General features: G+C 39.0%; 1 protein-coding gene across 2 annotated transcripts in view; it reads left to right on the top strand.

Moving 5' to 3' along the window:
- The window catches only part of DMD (dystrophin), a 2,642,350-nt gene that overhangs the window by 670,639 nt on the left and 1,951,275 nt on the right, over window positions 1–20,436 (top strand). For both annotated transcript variants that reach the window (XM_056556147.1, XM_056556148.1), the window contains exons 10-11: window positions 13,934–14,122; window positions 16,537–16,718. In XM_056556147.1, the coding sequence (XP_056412122.1) occupies window positions 13,934–14,122; window positions 16,537–16,718 (371 nt within the window). The remainder of the gene's footprint in view (window positions 1–13,933; window positions 14,123–16,536; window positions 16,719–20,436) is intronic.

Raw genomic sequence — 20,436 nt, 5'->3', positions numbered from 1 at the left:
TGACTGCACACATGGTATGCTGGAGGTGCACTGAGACTTGTCTGTGCAGTGGAGGCTGAGGACACTGTGGAGGATAAGGAGGCAGAGTCGCACACCAACGGCCTGAGAGCATGGTGGCGGAAGCAGCGTGACCTGTCCAAGTTGCTGTTGTGGCTGTGCAGGAACCACTTTTACCCAGTGGGCCATAAAGGACGTATTGTCCCTGACCATAGTTAAAGCTCCACACTTCAGAGCTGCCGTGCACTTTGGTACACACCAACAGGCTCAAGGACTGGCCCACCTTCTGTTCCACAAAATTGTGCAGGGCTGGTACTGCCTTCTTTGCAAAGATATGATGGCTTGGGACTCTCCACCTCAGCTCGGCACAAGCCAACAGTCTGCACTGATTGACTGCCGCCAACTCCAGGAACCCCTGTGCCGCTACCTCTCAGGAAGGTAGGCTGCTGCGAAGCAGGTGGGCTACCCCAGGCATGTTTGGCTCCAGACTTCTGCCACCGTGCTGACTGCTAACCATGCTACCACCTTGCTGACTCAGCTGCTGCCTCACGGGCAACATGCTACCCTCTTCTGATGATGATGAAGCCCCTTCTGCACCCAGCTCCCAAGAGCTATCGGCTTCATCATCGAATTGTGTCTGCACGTCACTGATGTCCTCCTCAGGTTCCCCAACAGTGTCTTCTTCAGGAGCCTGAGCACTCACAACACCACTTCCCACTCCACTCTCCTCATCAATACTTGCCCATCTAGCGGAGGAAGCAGCAGATGTCTCCTCTACTTCTTGGCTGGGCAGTAGCTGCTGACTGTCCTCTAGATTGTCCTCACTAAATAGTGGAGCTCAACCCACAGCATAAGATACTTCTGTGTGTGAGGGAACAGCATAGGACAGAGGCAATGGGAGGACAGAGATGGCTCCTGGGCCATGCCAACTGAGGGTAGTGTCTGAGGAACCCACCGAATGTTGACTTGGGGTTTCAGATGTCACTTGTGATGAAGTGGATAACCGTGTTAACCAGTTGATGATGGCAGATGGGTTGCTGGTCAAGATACTGGGAGCTCAGGCCTCTCACTGCAACTCCTGCTGCCACTTGCCCCTAGTCTACTGTGACCTCTGCCTGATGAATTTAGGCCTCTGCCACTCCTCTATGCACGTCCTGGCACTTCTCTGCCTGACATACTTAGTGCGAATATGAGGGGAGTACAATACGCTCTACTATGCTTAAAACTGTTTTTGTCTACAACACTGGCAGGTGTGCACTTTTGGCTGGCCTTTCACAGTATCTAGGACCTTAAGACTTTAACAGGAACAAAATGGTAGACCACTTAGATGTACGTATGTGCTATGCACTTATGAGGGGAGGACAATGCGCTCCAGTACGCTTAAAATAGTATTTGTCTTCAACACTGGCAGGTGTGCACTTTTGGCTTGCTTTTCTCAGTATCTAGGTCCTTAAGACTTTAACAGGAAAAAAATGGTAGACCTCTTAGATGTACGTATGTGCTATGCACTTATGAGGGGAGGACAATGTGCTCCAGTACGCCTAAAACAGCATTTGTCTACAACACCAGCAGGTGTGTACTTTTGGCTTGCCTTTCACAGTATCTAGGCCCTTAAGACTTTAATAGGAACAAAATGGTACACCACTTAGAAGTACGCACAGGTTATGCTTATTAGAGGACAATAAGCTTTTAGTGCTCTGCTCTCCCTAACCCCTAAACGACCAAGGACGTAAAAGTACATACTTAGCGCACCAGGACGTACATGACCGCGAGCATCGATCATCCAGAAAGGTGCACGGAGGTCCCCTCACCTGCCTCCACCACCTTCCACGGGTCTTCTGCTCTGGTTTGAGATTGAGCAGACCAGAGCAGATCACTGATGACACTCATCAGTGCTATGCCCTATGCATAGAACTGAACAGTATTAGCAATCAAAGGAATGCTATAAATAGTCCCCTATGGTGACTATTAAATTGCAAAAATAAAAGTAAAATACGTTTAAAAAAAAGTTAAAACATTTTGAAAAATCCTCTCCCCCAATAAAAAATGTAAATGTCCTTTTTTCCCATTTTACCCCACAAAGTGTAAAGAAAATAAATAAATAATAAACATATTTTAATATTTTCTGAACTAGTAAAATATAATGTTATTGATCCCGTACGGTGAACGGCGTGAACATAAAAAAAAAAAAGTTTTTGTCACATTGCTGCTCTTTTGTCACATTTTATAAAAAAAAAAAAAAAAACATTTATAAAAGTTTTATATACATGAATGTGGTATCAATAAATACAGATCATGGCACAAAAAATTAGCCCTCATACCTCCACTTGAAAATGAAAAGTTATAGGTCTTCAAAATAGAGGGATTTTAAACATACTAATTTGGTTAAAAAGTTTGTTATTATTTTTTTTAAGCGCAACCATAATAGAAATGTACATAATCATGAGTATCATTTTAATCATATTGACCCACAAAATAAAGAACACCGTACGTTGTATGGCGTGAAAACTAAACCTTCGAAAATTTGCTAAATTGTGGTTTTCTTTTTAATTTCCCCAAATAGTATTTTTTTTGGTTGTGCCATAGATTTTATGGTAAAATGAGTGCTGTCATTAGGAAGGACAACTGGTCTCACAAAAAAACATGCCCTCATACTAGTCTATGGATGAAAATGTAAAAGAGTTTCGATTTTTAGAAGATGAGGAGGAAAAAACGAAAATGCAAAAATAAAATTGACCTGGTCCTTAAGGTCAAAATTGGCTTGATCCTTAAGGCTTTAACTGGCTGGCTACTATTAGCTTTTGTTGTACACACCAGTGCTGCAGCACACAGTTGCTGTGTACTACACACAAAATTGCATTTTCTCTCTCAATCTTACTCCCTTCCCTTTCAGTGCTTCTAGGCTGGATTTGGGATTGAGGTTAATCGCTGCTGTAAAAAAGCTTTTCTGTGCAACACACTGCTCTCTGTCCATCTCTGCAATAGAACGCTGATGTGACTGGGAGGTGAATCGTTGTTGTAAAAATGCTCTTCTGTGCAACACACACTGCTGTCTGTCCCTCTCTTTCTGTAATACAACGCTGATGTGACTGGCTGGAAGATGGCTGCCGATTATATAAGGCTATGCCTTCCCAGGATTCCTTGCCCCATGGTCCTCACATGTGGATCCGCCATTTTGGATGCCTGGCCTCTGGAACCTGGACCGCACTAAATGGAGTTTTAATGAAGTGATTTGCGCGATTGAATTGCGGCGGTATTCGCGTTCATTACAAATAAAAATTTTCCTGAAATTTGTAATTAATTTGGATTAGTCAGATTCGATTGACTCATCCCTAGTGACCAGAGATGAGCAAACTTTTCAAAAGTTCTGTTCTGCCGACTCACCTAACTCTGGCCAAAAGTTTTAGTTCTGACTGAACTAGTTCTGCCTAAAACTGTACTTCACCAATAGCCCAAAAAACATATGAATAACACTGTCTTAGAGCCCTAAAAGCCCTGTATAACATTTTTGGCTCACCTGGGTGTTCATCTACATACTTCTGAGCCATTTTAAAGGCAAAGTTAATTTTAAAGTTTCAACAACAAGTATGACTAAGGGTACATGGATGGTATCCGGTGGTAACAGGTTGAATAAAATAACACTGCACTAGTGGATTTTTTAGGGTTTTTATATTTAATGTGTAAAAATAATCTCTTTTTGGAAACAGATGCCTGCAAGTGGTGATACGTACACAGAGATATCAAAAGAAGCAATTGCTTTTTTTCAAGTGGTAAACAAGCTGCAAATATTTCCATTATAGTTTTCATCGGTGTCAGTTTCATTGGTTTTGGTTAAACAAAATAAAATACTGCCTTAAAATATTGTGTGTGAACCCAGCCTTAAAAATCTGAGCCTGAACAATTGTTTTAATTAGTATTAAGATATAAGATTTCCTTTCTTCACTGTAATGGAAAAAAAAAGACTGTAATATTATGTAATATAGTGAGCAAAGTATTTGGCTGGTGTTATAATGAAATATGTTACATAGTTAGTACGGTCGAAAAGTTTACCGGTCTCAGAAGTTTACCGGTCTAGCGAGTATAAATCACTCCGATCACTCTGCCCTTGATTTACTGTATAATGCCCCACAAATAGCTGAAAAAATGGCAAAGTTATCCATCAGCAAATAAGCAAAGCAATTTCAATAACATTTTTTTTTTTTTTGTTTCTTCCTAAGAAACAGAAAAGAAAATGTTTTAAGGACAATTTCTCTGCAGGATGTTTAGTTCAGTTGGCTGAAATCTATTTCAGTTACTGAAAACAAAATTTGGATTTCATCAACAATACATTCAGTACTGCTGAGCAGTTTGATATTATGTGTAAACTATATCAGAAAGGCAAGTTCCTCACAGACAACTAGCTGCAAATTTCCACTAAACAATGACAAATGATACGTTTAATGCATTTCCAAAAAATCATTCTCAGAGTAATACAAAGAAAATGAGAGTTTAAATGTAAAATAACACTATATCACAATCAACTTAATGTTTTTCTTCTTTCATCATAGAAGGCAGTACTATAGCCAAGAAATGTATGGAGTGATAATAGGGCCCTCATAAATGTTGAGCTAGAGGGCTCACCTGTGGAATTGGATCTGGGGGCCCACCCCACAGTTACAGTACTTAAAAAACATTACCCAATCACATTTTGGTCTTATGTGCATAAATTCTATTATTGTTTCAACACACTGGCAATGACCATGTAATTACCATTACATAATAGTAAGTCACACTAGGATGTGAGAGTTGGCAGGGGAAGGTGAGCATTGAAGCCATTGAAGGTGCCATTGAAGCCTCGCAACAACCGACTTCCTCAGAGAGCAGAGCACTCACCTCCTCCTGCAGGTTCTTACATCCTAGTGACATAAGAGTGAAGAACCTGTATAATGAAGCCAGGGGCAGGCTGGGGAATGAATAAATAAGAGGCATGGGAGCTTGGCAAGTTGGCTCCCTACCTCGAATGCGCATTGGGGCGCATAAGGAATAATGCTATTTACAACCACAACTCTGCACCTAACCAATGGATTTCAGTAAATGACTGCTCATTTTACAGCTGTTCACCCTCACTATAACCCAGTATACTGGGTTTAGTGTAGGTGAACCAGCTGTCAGATTCTCTTTAACCTTTTAAGGACGCCGGGCGTATGCATACGCCCTGCATCCCGAGTCCTTAAGGACGTGGGGCATATACATACGCCCGTGGGAATTCCGATCCCCGCCGCTAGCCGGTTGGGGACCGGACCGCCTGCTGAAATCATTCAGCAGGCATCGCAGCACATCGCTGAGAAGGGTCCTGAGACCCCCCTATGTCGGCAATCGCTGAAAATCGCATGTAAATTCAGACATGCGATTTTCTGCTATTCCGGGCCATGGCAACCCCCCATTCTGCCCACCCCTGGATGTCAAGGGGAACGTGGGGAGAAGATGGAGGCCGGTACCTGGAGGAGAAGATGCCTGCTGGAGACTGCTGGATTCTGACTCAGGTAGGGAAACGACAGTGTGGGTGGGGGGGGGGTAAATGAAAGTGAAAGTAAAGTGATATTTTCACTAGGAAGGCCAAACTGCAACTCCCAGCATGCCCAGACAGCCAAAGGCTGTCTGGGCATGCTGGGAGTTGTAGTTTTGCAACATCTGGAGGGTCACAGTTACAGTGGTTCCCAAATGGTAGCCCTCCAGATGTTGCCAAACTACAACTCTCAGCATGCCTAGACTGCCCAGGCATGCTGGGAGTTGTAGTTCTGTAACATCTGTCCCTTCAGATTTAGCAATTTTCATGAAATTTTTGAAAATTGTTACTCTACTTTGAAGCCCTCTATTTTTTTCAAAAAACAAAAATATATCCATTTTATGATGCCAACATAAAGTGGACATATTGTATTTGTGAATAAAAATAAAATGTATTTGGAATATCCATTTTCCTTACAAGTTAGAAAAATGCAAAATTTTCAAAATTTTCATGACATTTTGGGATTTTTCACCAAAAAAGGATGCAAGTAACGCTGAAAATTTACCACCAAAATAAAGAACAATATGTCACGAAAAAACAATCTCGGAATCAGAATATTCTGTAAAAGCGTTTTCGAGTTATTAATTCGTAAAGCGACGGTGGTCAGAATTGCGAAAAAGGGCTGCGTCCTTAAGGGGTTAATGGTGCAGTCAAGTTTAGATTTTTTTCTCCTATGAGCTGTTAATCTCTTTTTTTAATGTAGACAGATACATATGGGGGCTTGGTTTTTGGCGGACTACACTAGCATCTTTCATTTCACCATGTAATGTATTATGGAAACAACTTATTGGGGTACACTTGGGTGAAGAAGATGCCTGCAGCAAGAAGCTACATGCTGGCAGAATGAGGAGAGCATGTCTGGCATCATGTGAGTTTTGTAAAGAGAACCCAGGTAGTGAGAAGATATACTCACCTCTATGTTAGCACAGGGCATAATTAACAAGATGACTTTTTACCCTATGTTCTTCAAATACTAATTTTACTAAATGAAAAGGGCAATTCTGTGTAATGAGTCAGAGACCCGACACCACAATATCAGAGCAAGGGAAGTAAGTAGAGGCTTTTTTGTTTTTTAAAGAAAAGAGCACACATGGGTGCAAGAGTACCATTACCTCTTAACTCCACAGTAGAGAATGGTGAGACAGACAATGCACTCACCTTTTAACGTTACGCTCTTGGCACAACACCACCTTGCACCTTAAATAAGATAATCTGTCACAAGGAGCTGCCCATATCCAGCCATAACAAAGTTGCAGAGAAGATCCAGGGCAGAACCAGTTCATGGTAAGGATGTAGCTTCATGACACTTCCCACTGGTAACCAGTAAATAAAGAGATTTGAGCATATGAAAATAAAAAAAATATTTCTTCTAGTGAAAGCAGGACAATGTATTTAAAGTGCGTTGTCTTGCTGATACTAGAAGATATATTTTGTTATTTTCATATGTTCAAATATTAGCTTTATTTACTGGTTACCAGCAGGGAGTGCATTGAAGTTACATGCTTTTCCCTGATCGTTTCTTCCCCGAATCTTCTGTGCAACTATATATGTATGATAGCAGATTAAAGTGTATAGCCGCTAACAGTTGTTGTCCAACTTTACTATGCAGCAGCACCAGCAAAAGCAAACAGAAAAAAAAAAAAAACTGATTCAACATGAACACCCTGTGTCGTTGTCTTCAGTGCCTAAACTTCTTTATGAGGTTTGATATACTCTGCTCAAAAAATTAAGGAAACACTTAACCCCTTAAGGTCCAAGCGTTTTTCTGTTTTTGCACTTTTGTTTTTTTCCTCCTTACCTAACCCTTTCAATTTTGCACCTAAAAATACATATGAGGTTTTTTTTTTTTTTTTTTGCAACACCAATTCTACTCTGTAATGACATCTGTCATTTTACCTAAAAATCTACGGCAAAACGGAAAAAAGAATCATTGTACGACAAAACTAAAGAAAAACGCCATTTTGTAAATTTTGGGGACTTCCATTTCTATACAGTACATTTTTCGGTAAAATGTCACTTTATCTTTATTCTGTAGGTCCATACGATTAAATTAATACCCTACTTATGTAGGTTTGATTTTGTCTCACTTCTGGAAAAAATCTTAACCACATGCACGAAAATGTATACATTAAAATTGTCCTCTTCTGACCCCTATAACTTTTTATTTTTCCGCACACGGAGCTGTATAGGGCACGAACTGAAGTTTTTATCGGTACCATTTTTGTTTTCATCAGACTTTTTGATCACTTTTTATTAATTTTTTATTGTAAAAAAGTGACCAGAAATACGCTTTTTTGGACTTTGGGATTTTTTTGCAAGTAAGCCATTGACCATACAGTTTAATTAACAATACATTTTTATAGTTTGGACATTTACACATGCGGTCATATCACATATGTTAATTTTTATTATGTTTGTATATTTTTTATATGGAGTTTGGGGAAAGGGGGTGATTTAAACTTTTAATAAAGAAGGGGTTAATGTGTGTGTTTTTAAACTTTTTAAACTTTTTTTTTTAGTCCCTTAGGGGACTTTTAGGATGAATCATTTGATTCCTCATACAGATCAATGTGGTTCCATAAAATCACATTGACCTGTGTGCTCTGCGCTCGATTGATAAAGCCTGGTGCTGCCAGGCTTTATCATTCTTAGCGCAGGAGCCATCAGTGAAGAAGAGGTAAACCCTCAGGCTACCTCAAAAGTGGATTCCCCCCCCCTCCACACAATTGCGCTGTGGGGGGGCGATCCACCCCACTGGACAAGCAGGGACAGGGTAAGGGCACCTTTAGATGCCGCTGTCAAACTGAGATCTAAAGGGTCAATAGCCGTCCGCCGCATGTTGGCTATTAACACCGCCCCCCAGCTACAGAAATCAGCTGGGGGCCAGCCGGTATGATGCGGCCTCGAGTTGGGAGCCCGCCCCATTCCCCGTTAATGACACATGGGCGAGTATAGACGTCCATGGTCGTTAACAGATTAAACAACACAATGTAACTCCAAGTCAATCACACTTCTGTGAAATCACACTGTCCACTCAGGAAGCAACACTGATTTCACATGTTGTTGTGTAAATGAACAGACAACAGGTGGAGCATCCGCCACCTCATCAGGAGCATGTCCAGGCATTGAGGGAGTTCATACGGGCACGTGGAGGCCACACACACTACTGAGCCTCATTTTGACTTGTTTTAAGGACATTACATCAAAGTTAGATCAGCCTGTAGTGTGGTTTTCCACTTTGATTTTGAGTGTAACTCCACATCCAGACCACATGGGTTGATACATTTGATTTCTGTTGATAATTTTTTATTAGATTTTGTTGTCAGCACATTCAACTATGTAAAGACAAAGGATTTCATATGATTAGTTTATTTATTCAGATCTAGGATGTGGTATATAAGTGTTTTCTTTATGTTATTCGTTATCCATATCCTAATAAAAGAGATTCCTGTTTTAACTGTAGATGGCATTAAGCCCCATTATTTGATGAATATACAGTTGGGCAAAAAAGTATTTAGTCAGCCACCAATTGTGCAAGTTCTCCCACTTAAAAAGATGAGAGAGGCCTGTAATTTTCATCATAGGTATACTTCAACAATGAGAGACATAATGTGAAAAAAAATCCATAAAAATGATTTTTAAAGAATTTATTTTGCAAATTATGGTGGAAAATAACTATTTGGTCAATAACAAAACTTAATCTCAATACTTTGTTATATACCCTTTGTTGGCAATGACAGAGGTCAAACTTTTCTGTAAGTCTTCACAAGGTTTTCACACGCTGATGCTGTTATTTTGGCCCATTCCTCCATGCAGATCTCCTCTAGAGCAGTGATCTTTGGGGATGTCGCTGGGTAACACGGACTTTCCACTCCCTCCAAAGGTTTTCTATGGGGTTGAGATCTGGAGACTTGCTAGGCCACTCCAGGACCTTGAAATGTTTCTTATGAAGCCAGTCCTTCGTTGCCCGAGCGGTGTGTTTGGGATCATTGTCATGCTGAAAACCCCAGCCATGTTTCATCTTCAATGCCCTTTCTGATGGAAGGAGGTTTTCACTCAATATCTCACAATACATGGCCCCATTCATTCTTTATTTTACACAGAGCAGTTGTCCTGGTCCCTTTGCTGAAAAACAGCCCCAGAGCATGATGTTTCCACGCCCATGCTTCACAGTAGGTATGGTGTTCTTTGGATGCAACTCAGCATTCTTTCTCCTCCAAATATGGTGAGTTGAGTTTTTACCAAAAAAGTTCTTCTTTGGTTTCATCTGACCATATAACATTCTCCCAATCCTCTTCTTGATCATCCAAATGCTCTCTAGCAAACTTCAGACAGGCCCGGAAATGTACTGGCTTAAGCAGGTGGACACGTCTGCAACTGCATGATTTGAGTCCCTGGCGGCATAGTGTGTTACTGATGGTAGCCTTTTTTACTTTGATCCCAGCTCTCTGCAGGTCATTCACTAGGTCCACCGTGTGGTTCTGGTATTTTGGCTCACTGTTCTTGTGATCATTTTGACACCACGGGGTGAAATCTTGTGTGGAGCCCCAGATTGAGGAAGATTATCAGGGGTCTTGTATATCTTCCATTTTCTAATAATTGGTCCCACAGTTGATTTCTTCACACCAAGCTGCTTGCCTATTGCAGATTGAGTCTTCCCAGCCTGGTGCAGGTCTACAATTTTGTTTCTGGTGTCCTTCAACAGCTCTTTGGTCTCTGCCATAGTGGAGTTTGGAGTGTGACTGTTTAAGGTTGTGGACAGGTGTCTTTTATACTGATAACAAGTTCAAACAGGTGCCATTAATGCAAGTAACGACTGGAGGACAGAGGAGACAATTAAAGAAGACGTTACAGGTCTGTGAGAGCCAGAAATCTTACTGGTTTATAGGTGACCAAATACTTATTTTACACCATAATTTGCAAATAAATTCTTAAAAAATCAGACAATGTGATTTCATGGATTTTTTTTCTCATTCTGTCTCTCATAATTAAGGTGTACCTATGATGAAAATTACAGGTCTCTCTCATCTTTTTAAGTGGGAGAACTTGCACAATTGGTGGCTGACTAAATGCTTTTTTGCCCCACTATAAATGTAGATTATAAATGATAATATAAAAGATACAAACATAGTACGTGCATGGGGACTTGCAAGTGAGTTTACTTTTCATCCATTAACATATATATACATCTCAGCCAAGCCAGATTACCCTGCTCTGTACTGACAAGGGGCAAGTACCCTGAAACAGCTTTCTGCAGATGGGTGCTCTTTCCTTCTGGAGAGAGAGTGAGTTCTGGCTTGGCATTAATCCTGATTAGCTTTTTATATTCCGTAACTGGAGCTAAGCTGATAGCAGGGAACATTGTCTGAAAAGGTGATGTAATAAGCTGATTTGCATATTCCCTTATATATATATATATATATATATATATATATATATATATAAGGGAATATGCAAATCAGCTTATTACATCACCTTTTCAGGCGATGTTCCCTGCTATCAGCTTAGCTCCAGTTACGGAATATAAAAAGCTAATCAGGATTAATGCCAAGCCAGAACTCACTCTCTCTCCAGAAGGAAAGAGCACCCATCTGTAGAAAGCTGTTTCGGGGTACTTGCCCCTTGTCAGTACAGAGCAGGGTTATCTGGCTTGGCTGAGATGAGGGGCCTTAGACCAACTAAACGGGATGAGTATTTAACTTAGGGACAGTTCACCACTCCTGGTGTGACGGAGCTCCGTCACACCAGGAGTGGTGAACTCTCCCTGAGTTAAATACTCATCCCGTTTAATATTTTATATATATATATATATATATATATATATATATATATATATATTTATATATATATATATATATTTATATATATATATATATATATATATATATATATATATATAACGAGAACAATTCTCATTTTAAAGTGAATAATAATTACTTTTCTGCTTGGCTTAACAGTGGCAGAACATGCGGCCCTGTCTATTTAACCTAATTGTATAGCTCTCATCATACAGTTATTGCTCGTATTACAGATACACAGGAAAACATGGTAAATGCATAATGTCTCTACCTCCTACCACAACAATTATAAATGCTCTGTGAAGTGTATCTGATTTCTTTTATAAACTCTTAGCTTTACCCTGAGAAGCATAAGTTCTGTAATGGGAATGAGTCTTTGATAGCTGATATGTAGCTTAATTAAAAGTCAAGCAAAGCATAACCAAGGTCTCAGCATTGGAAGGAGACTTTGTTAATGAGAAGTGCACTTGTCTTTCTAAAATAATGATTTCAAACTAAAACGCGCTTCTAGTTTTTGTGAACAGTTCAATGTTTAATTGCTAAGCCACCATAATAACTAGTTTACCTTCCAAAGAGCATTTTCCTGATAATTTCACCTCCAAGGTATCTGCTAGCACACATGCTAAATTTATAGTGCACAGGGTATAATGTTCAATTTAAGCATTTCATATACATCTATATAGCAATATCTAATTTCTGGTTATTTTATTATCCTCCTTTTCTTCGTACATTCTGGAGCACAAATGAAATGTTTATCATCCTTATTGCATGATTCATCTGCCTTACCATCAGTGTAATGTTCAATATTGACAAACTTTGAAAATAAATAATGATAACAGAATAAATTATGTAAACATTTTAAAAACAAATGTTGATAGGTCGTCCTCTACTCATCCCAAAAGACTGGCTTAGCTTTTTCTGCTCTCTACATTGATCCTGCCTACAGTTTCAAGAGTGGAAGATTATCTTTACATAATGTAGAAAAGACTATGGGCACACAGTAGTGTAGTGTAAAATAGTGCAGAAAGTCTCTACAGTATACTACATAAAACACATGCAAAATTTAAAAGGAACCAGTCAGAATGTTTATACTGCACTGACTACAGCCAGAGACATACACTGACAGGTATGTTTTACTCTAAAGCACTGCAGTATTTTAGAAACATTATAGCTTTTATAAGTGTCGGTGCTCTCTGGTGTTTGCTTGCCTATCTTTACCTGTTGACCTGTCAGTCAAACTGCAAGTAGCTGGAGGAAGCTACCCACACCTTTCCTGAGACTAGCTTTAACACAGGTACAGGATAGATCATTGGTCTAAGAAAACAGAAAAATATGAGCATACTTCTGAGGAAACACCCAGTGAGTTCTGAACTTGCACTGGAACTTGAATGTCCTATATGAAGGTGGACAAAGCTCCCAAGATTTGTTTTGGAAGGTTTTGCTAAAATCTGCCACCAAATTTATTTTAAATATGATAGTCCTACATCCCCCCCCCCCCCCCCCCCAGGGCTAGGTAAAGTGTTTAAAGAGCTAAATGGTAATGCATAACATGTCAGTGATTTACAGTGGTATCAAGACAGTTAAAAGCTGTGCTACTCTAACATTCAGGGTTCAATCGGCACCCCCATTGCACACTCACAGTGAGTCGATTGGTGATCAAGGCGACCCAAGGCCTCCATGGCTACCATGTCAGAACTACTAATACAGCTTGCTATAGGCAGTCAGTAAAGGTAAATTGCTGAAATGACAGTTCACTGCGATACTTATGTATTGCAATTAATTGTATAAGCGATCAAATGACTGCATTGTAAAATCCCTAAAGGAATATAAATCAAAATTAACAATATCTGTTTTGCCACATTTAATAAATGTTCTAACTATTAAAACTAATTGTTATTGATTCTGTAAAGTTAACATCACAAAAAGAGAAAGAATCAATGCCAGAATTGCTGCTTTTTGGTCACATTTCAGAGTTATTGCTCTTTGAAGTCATGGAGGGAAAAACAAATGGACAAAAAAAAAAGCTAAAGGGTTACGTGATCATACACTTTATTTTTATTCAACCTATATTATCTAATTTATTCATACATGGCTAAAGGCAATTTGAGTAGGATTTATTCTTAAGCCTTTAAAGAAAGACACACAACAGTATTCAAATGTGTTATTAAATCCATTGCTCATTTACAGTCTTACAGTTTCTTTGCTTTGTTGCAATGATGAACTCAATATTTATCAGTTAATAGAGGTTTAAAGGTAACAAAAATAAAAGATGGATTTAAGTTAACTTATTTTGCCTGTCTCCAGGTTCTCAATTCAAATCTATTACTGACTCATAAATCTACAGAAAAAATAACGAAAAACAATATGACACAATGTAAGGCAGTCAAACAAATGTTTTATTAAACAATTGTTCATTTTGCAACATTATATTTTGTAGAAAACTCATTCATTAGAAAACCTTGTTTTGTAAAAATGAAAAAAAAAACTATATTTAAGAAGTAAACATTTTACATTTACAGTTATTGTTTAAGAAAAACAAAAAAACAAAAAAAACGATAGGTATTTTCATAATTTTTCCATTATTTTCCTGCAGAGAATGGAAGGCAAGGATGACAGGCCATTTAGCAAATTAGAAATGGAACAGAGAGGTGATCTAGAAAGTTATCAGTCATCATTGGAACAAGTGCTTACATGGCTTCTTTCAGCAGAAGATGTTTTACAATGTCAAGGGCCAATATCTTCAAATGTAGAAGAAGTAAAAGAACAATTTCATTTACATGAGGTAAGAATTTCATGTTTAGCAAGTACATTTTTTTAACTATTATTTTTACTATTCAGATTTCACTATATATATATATATATATATATATATATATATATATATATATATAATGCTTTCAGACATGCTGTTGATGCCATTTTTACACAGTTTATGAACCTAGGAGTGTATCTAGTTTCTATCAGCCACTTCTTACATTAACTTCAAAGAGTGTCTACAAGAAGGGGCCCGTTGATGCTTTACACAGACAGTCCCCCAAGTTCAAAGAGTACTATACCATGCTTTATTTTTCTTGTGGTAGATCTATAACAGAATCTAACTATCAGGACCATGGCACCTATGGGGTTAAACTGGAGTCCAATCTCAAGAGGTGCCAGATAATGTTGGAGATCGACGCTACTTGCATTAGCCACTCACATAGAGCGGCAAAGCGGGGCCCCTTTTGGGAGAATGCGGTGGTCCCAGCAGTCGGACCCCCCGCGATCAGACACTTATCCCTTATCCTGTGGATAGGGGATACGTTGTGGTTTGCTACAGATGTCCTTTAAGCCTTTCTGGAAAAAAGCTGCAATGTTGCTATGCGTAAGATGGACTATTTTGATAAGATCATATAATATTACTTTTAATGAGTTGATCCCTTCTCTAGGATATGGGATTACATTCATTTTCGACTTTTCACAATAGCTATTGGTGAACATATCCCTTTGACAATAAACGGAAGGGTCTCCCTGATAAGATCTCCTTTCACCAGCGGTCATCTGCAAGGAAATCTAGCAGTCAGTGTTCAATTTTCCTGTAGCGCCACCATATGGAAAATAAAGTATAACACAGTGTCTATTCATCAATGTGTTGTCTGTGTTACTTAAAACATGATATGTGAGCAATACATGCTATGTGTAAACACTTTCCACTGGCCAGTAGATAAGAATTCTAAACAAGGGCTCCCCTTTAATAGAATTTATAACATTTAAACCAGGCAACTCCATTAAAGAAAAGACAGTAATGGCCCTTGTTCATTGTATCACATCAATATTATGGTATTTTTGAAAGGGGTTATCTAGGGATTGATATATATATATATATATATATATATATATATATATATATATATATATTCAAGTATAAGCCAAGTTTTTCAGCACAATTTTTTGTGCTGAAAACACCCCGATCGGCTTATACTCGAGTAAACAAAAAAACTTTTTGGCCTGTCAATCCCTTTCAGTGGTCTTCAACCTGCGGACCACCAGATGTTGCAAAACTGCAACTCCCAGCATGGAGACCACTGCGGCCTTCGTCATCATCCAGACCCCCCTTTTGTTTTCTACTCATCTCCCCTTGGCGGGAAGGAAGGGTGAGCTTGTCCAGGCCATCTATGCTGCAGAGATCGTCCGGTGGGGAGGGTTAGTCGTTTCGGGCTGTCCATTTTCACCGGGAGGCTCTCTTCTCTGCTCCGGCCCCAGACTAGTGACGCTGCATTGACGCCACCGCGCAGGGACATTCATGCGCACAGACGTGATGTGCGCGTCGTCATCAAGACAATGCCAGTAGTCCGGGGCCGGAGAGGAGAAGAGAGCCTCCCGGTGAAGATGGACAGCCCGAAACTACTAGCCCTCCCCACCTGACGGTCTCTGCAGCATAGATGGCCCGGACCAGCTCACCCTTCCTTCCCACCTAGGGGAGGTGAGTAGAAAACAAAAGGGGGTCTGGACGATGCTGGGAGTTGTAGTTTAGCAACATCTGGAGGTTCACAGGTTGAAGACCACTGAGAAGGTATTGACAGGTGGTGATGATGAAGGGGGTGATGATGATGGGGGTGTTAATGACGGGGGTCTGGATGATGACAAGGGGAGATGATGAAGGGGAGGATGATGACTGGGTGATGATGACAGGGTGATGATGACGGGGGTGTTAATGACGTGTAGGCTTATAGTCGAGTCAATAACTTTTCCTGGGTTTTTGGGGTGAAATTAGGGGCCTCGGCATACATTGGGGATGGCTTATACTAGAGTACATATGATATAGACACTGCTCAGCCTGTGTGTAACATACAGTTTATATGCATGGTCTTACACATTTATACCAATGTGATATTTGTGCTTCATATATCCTTAAACCTTAATTACTATGCCTTTTTATGTATAGCAATTGTATCTCCCTTGGAACTGTGAAGCCTTAGAAACATATGTTGTAGTCGAAAATAACAATTTATTGCTAAATTATCTTAGAAGGAAAATGTTCTATGAAGCAGAATAATTTAGAAGTTTATCGAAGATTCAGCATTCTGTTATCTCTAAGTCCTTCAGAATTTTAGCACCTATGTTAGGTTGGAAATCAGCTTTATATCCTAGCATATAATTATTTTGAGATAAAATTTAACTATTCTCAACTCCTGCAGTAAAAGTTTTGTTCATTTCTAGGGCTTTATGATGGAATTAACATCTCATCAGGGAAATGTTGGAGGAGTTTTGCAAGCTGGAAGTCAACTATTGTCTACTGGGAAACTTTCTGATGATGAAGAAAATGAAATCCAGGAACAGATGAATCTGCTCAATTCCCGATGGGAAAGTCTCAGGTTGGCCAGCATGGAAAGGCAAAGCAAGTGAGTTATAACTTGGTGTTACTCCATAATTTTGTTTCTGCTTTGCTTGGTATATAAAATATGTTATCTTAGTCTGGCAACAAACTTATCAAGTTATTTTTATTAATTTTTTTTATCGAGGCATCCATCATGATTATTTGTGCTTATAAAAAAAAATAGTGTGTTTTAGAAAAGAAAATCAAATCATTAAATCGCTTTCAAAACTATATACAAGAGTACAGGTAGTTACCAATGTTTAATTACTTTATGTGTACCAATTAGTTAGGAATCAGATCTGGCATAAACATTGACATTTGGTCCCTACCTAATTACAAGAAAGCTTGTTCACTATAATAAGGAAATAAAAATAAGTTCAAATAGAAAATGTATGTATTAAAGCTAAATATCCTTCCTAGAATGTGTAATGTAAGTAATTAGAGTAGGTGGTAATCCTGCAGAGCTTGTATAGCACTATAAAAGCACTAGAGTAACACACATTAGGAATTAACAATACCCATTGTATGTTGGAAAACAGTTTTTTTTCTTTAATTCAAAGGTCACCCTTTTTTAACCCCTGTGTACTCTGTTATCTTTAAATGTAACTGTGAATATTTAATGTATCTTTATCCTGTGGATGGATTTCAAGACAGAATTTAAAAAAATGACAAGACCATTCTGCCTGTCACTGACCATGCAACTCTGAAGCCTGCCCATAACTCCATCTTAAAACTTGCTTCTGCCTGAACCGTCGTTGCCTCACCACCCCAACTGGGACTGTTTTTATTGGTAGCAGCCTGGTAGTCCTTAGCAGAGAAGTCCAGATCTACATACAGGGGTTCAAGGGTGAAAGTGTAAGAATTATTTAGACAAGAGTGACCCAAGGCAAAATTGCTTCGGTGCAACACACCATTACTTGTTACAATACTTTATTCTTTGGAATTTTCCAACTACTTCGATACCAAATTTACATTAAATCAGCAGAGGAATTCTGGCACTGCTCTCTCATGATGTGCAAGATTAATAGCATCACAATTTTATCCCATGCAAATTATGTTAACCTCTTGGAGACTCAGGGCTTATCTGTATGTCCTGAGTCCCGCTCCAACGACGCAGTGTCCCGATGTCTAACAATAGTTGGGACCCGGGGCTAATAACGCACTTTACCGATCGCGTGGACGCGTTCTATTAACCCTTTAGACGAGGCATTCAAAGTTGATTGCCACGTCTAAACTGTAAAAAAAAGCATTCCCGGCAGCTCATTCGGACTATTTGGGACCATTGCAGTTAAACTGGGATGCCCCGATCAACTAGGACGCGAGCGGAGGGTCCGTTACCTACCTACCTCCGGCGTGTCCGATCAGCGATTGATTGCTCCAAGCCTGAGATCCAGGCTTGAGCAATCGACCACCGATAACACTGATCAATGCAATGCTATGGCTTTGCATTGAACAGTGCTGGCAATCAATGTGCTGCAAATAAAAAGTGTAAAAAAGAGTTAATAAATCTGATTTATCTCCTTCCATAATAAAAGTTTAACCCCTTAAGGACGCAGGGTTTTTCAGTTTTTGCATTTTCATTTTTTCCTCCTTACCGTTTAAAAATAATAACCCTTTCAATTTTCCATCTAAAAATCCATATTATGGCTTATTTTTTGCATCACCAATTCTACTTTGCAGTGACATTAGTCATTTTATCCAAAAATCCACGGCGAAATGGAAAAAAAATCATTGTGCGACAAAATCGAAGAAAAAAACACCATTTTGTAACTTTTGGGGGTTTCCGTTTCTACGTAGTGAGTGCATATTTCGGTAGAAATGTCACCTTATCATTATTCTGTAGGTCCATATGGTTAAAATGGTATCCTACTTATATAGGTTTCATTTTGTTGTACTTCTGGAAAAAATCATAACTACATGCAGGAAAATTAATACGTTTAAAAATGTCCTATTCTGACCCCTATAACTTTTCTATTTTTCCATGTACAGGGCGGTATGAGGGCTAATTTTTTGTGCCGTGATCTGAAGTTTTTATTGATACCATTTTTGTTTTGATCGGACTTTTTGATCACTTTTTATTCATTTTTTAATGGTATAATAAGTGACCAAGAATACGCTTTTTTGGACTTTGGAATTATTTTTACGTGTACGCCATTGACCCTGCAGTTTAATTAATGATATATTTTTATAGTTCGGACATTTACGCACGCGGTGATACCACATATGTTTATTTTTATTTTTATTTACACTGTTTAAAAAATTTTTTATGGGAAAAGGGGGGTGATTCAAACTTTTATAAGGGAAGCGGTTAAATGATCTTTATTAACACATTTTTTTACTTATTTTTTGCAGTGTTATAGCTCCCATAGGGACCTATAACACTGCGCACACTGATCTTTTACACAGATCACTGGCGTGCATTAACATGCCTGTGATCAGTGTTATCGGCGCTTGACTGCTCCTGCCTGGATCTCACCCCGCGGCATATCGAGGGAGCCGGCGGAGGATGTTAATGTGCGTTCTTTGTCGTTAAGGGGTTAAATCACCCCCCTTTTCCCACAAAAATTTTTTTAAATTAAAATAAATATAAACATATGTGGTATTGCCGCATGCGTAAATGTCTGAACTATAAAAATATATAATTTATGAAACTGCACCGTCAGTGGTGAACGTGCAACAAAATGTCAAATTCCAAAATAGCGTATTTCTGGTCACTTTTTATACCATAAAAAATAAATAAAAAGCAATCAAAAAGTCTGATAAAAACTTTAGATAATGGTGCGAAAAATTAGCTCTCAAACAGTTATAGGGGTCAGAAGATGACAATTTTAAACGTATACATTTTCCTGTATGTAGTTATGATTTTTTTCAGAAATAATACAAAATCAAACCTATACAAGTAGGGTATCATTTTAATCGAATGGACCTACACAATAAAGATAAGGTGTCATTTTTACCAAAAAATCACTGCGTAATAACCGAAGCCCCCAAAAATTACAAAATTGAGTTTTTTCTTCAATATCGTCACACAATTATTTTTTTTTGTTTCGCCATTGATTTTGTGTAAACAGACTAATGTCATTACAAAGTAGAATTGGTTGCAAAAAAAATAAGCCATCATTTGGGTCTATAGGTGCAAAATTGACAGGGTGTGGAGGGAAAAAATGAAAGTGCAAAAATAGAAAAACCCTGAGTCCCCAAGGGGTTAAAGGGATGCTCCACCCACAGACATGTTATCCTCTATCTGCCGCTGAGACCCTCGCAATCACCTGTGCAGCACCCAGAATTCTAAACAGTAATTTTTAGAACACAGGGTTTGCACAACCGGAGACATAACATCACGCCACACCCCCTCCTGCTGTCATGCCCCTTCCCATGTCTTAAGGATGGGGCTTGATTAAATAGATTTAAATGGAATATCTGTAAGAAAAAATAAAACATTTTTAATTCAGCCTCTTGTTTGATAAAATTTTTGTAAAATCCTTAAAAATCAATAAACTTTGAATACTTAAAGGGGTACATTTTCATCATCGGTTTTGTTTATAGGATGCACAGAGATCACAGGGGTCCCAGCAGCAGGACCCCCACAATCAGACTTCTTATTCCCTACCCTTTGGATGGACAAAGAAAATAACCTCTGTTCATCCATTGTACATTTTTAAAGCAGATCCTACAAGCAGCATATTGTAATAATCTGGACTTTATTTAACCCCTTGTGGTCATCATTTCTTAATGAAAAAATC

This window comes from Hyla sarda, chromosome 2 (assembly GCF_029499605.1).
Source record: "Hyla sarda isolate aHylSar1 chromosome 2, aHylSar1.hap1, whole genome shotgun sequence".
In the NCBI taxonomy this organism is placed as follows: Eukaryota; Metazoa; Chordata; class Amphibia; order Anura; family Hylidae; genus Hyla; species Hyla sarda.
This window is presented reverse-complemented; position numbering and strand designations above follow the sequence as displayed.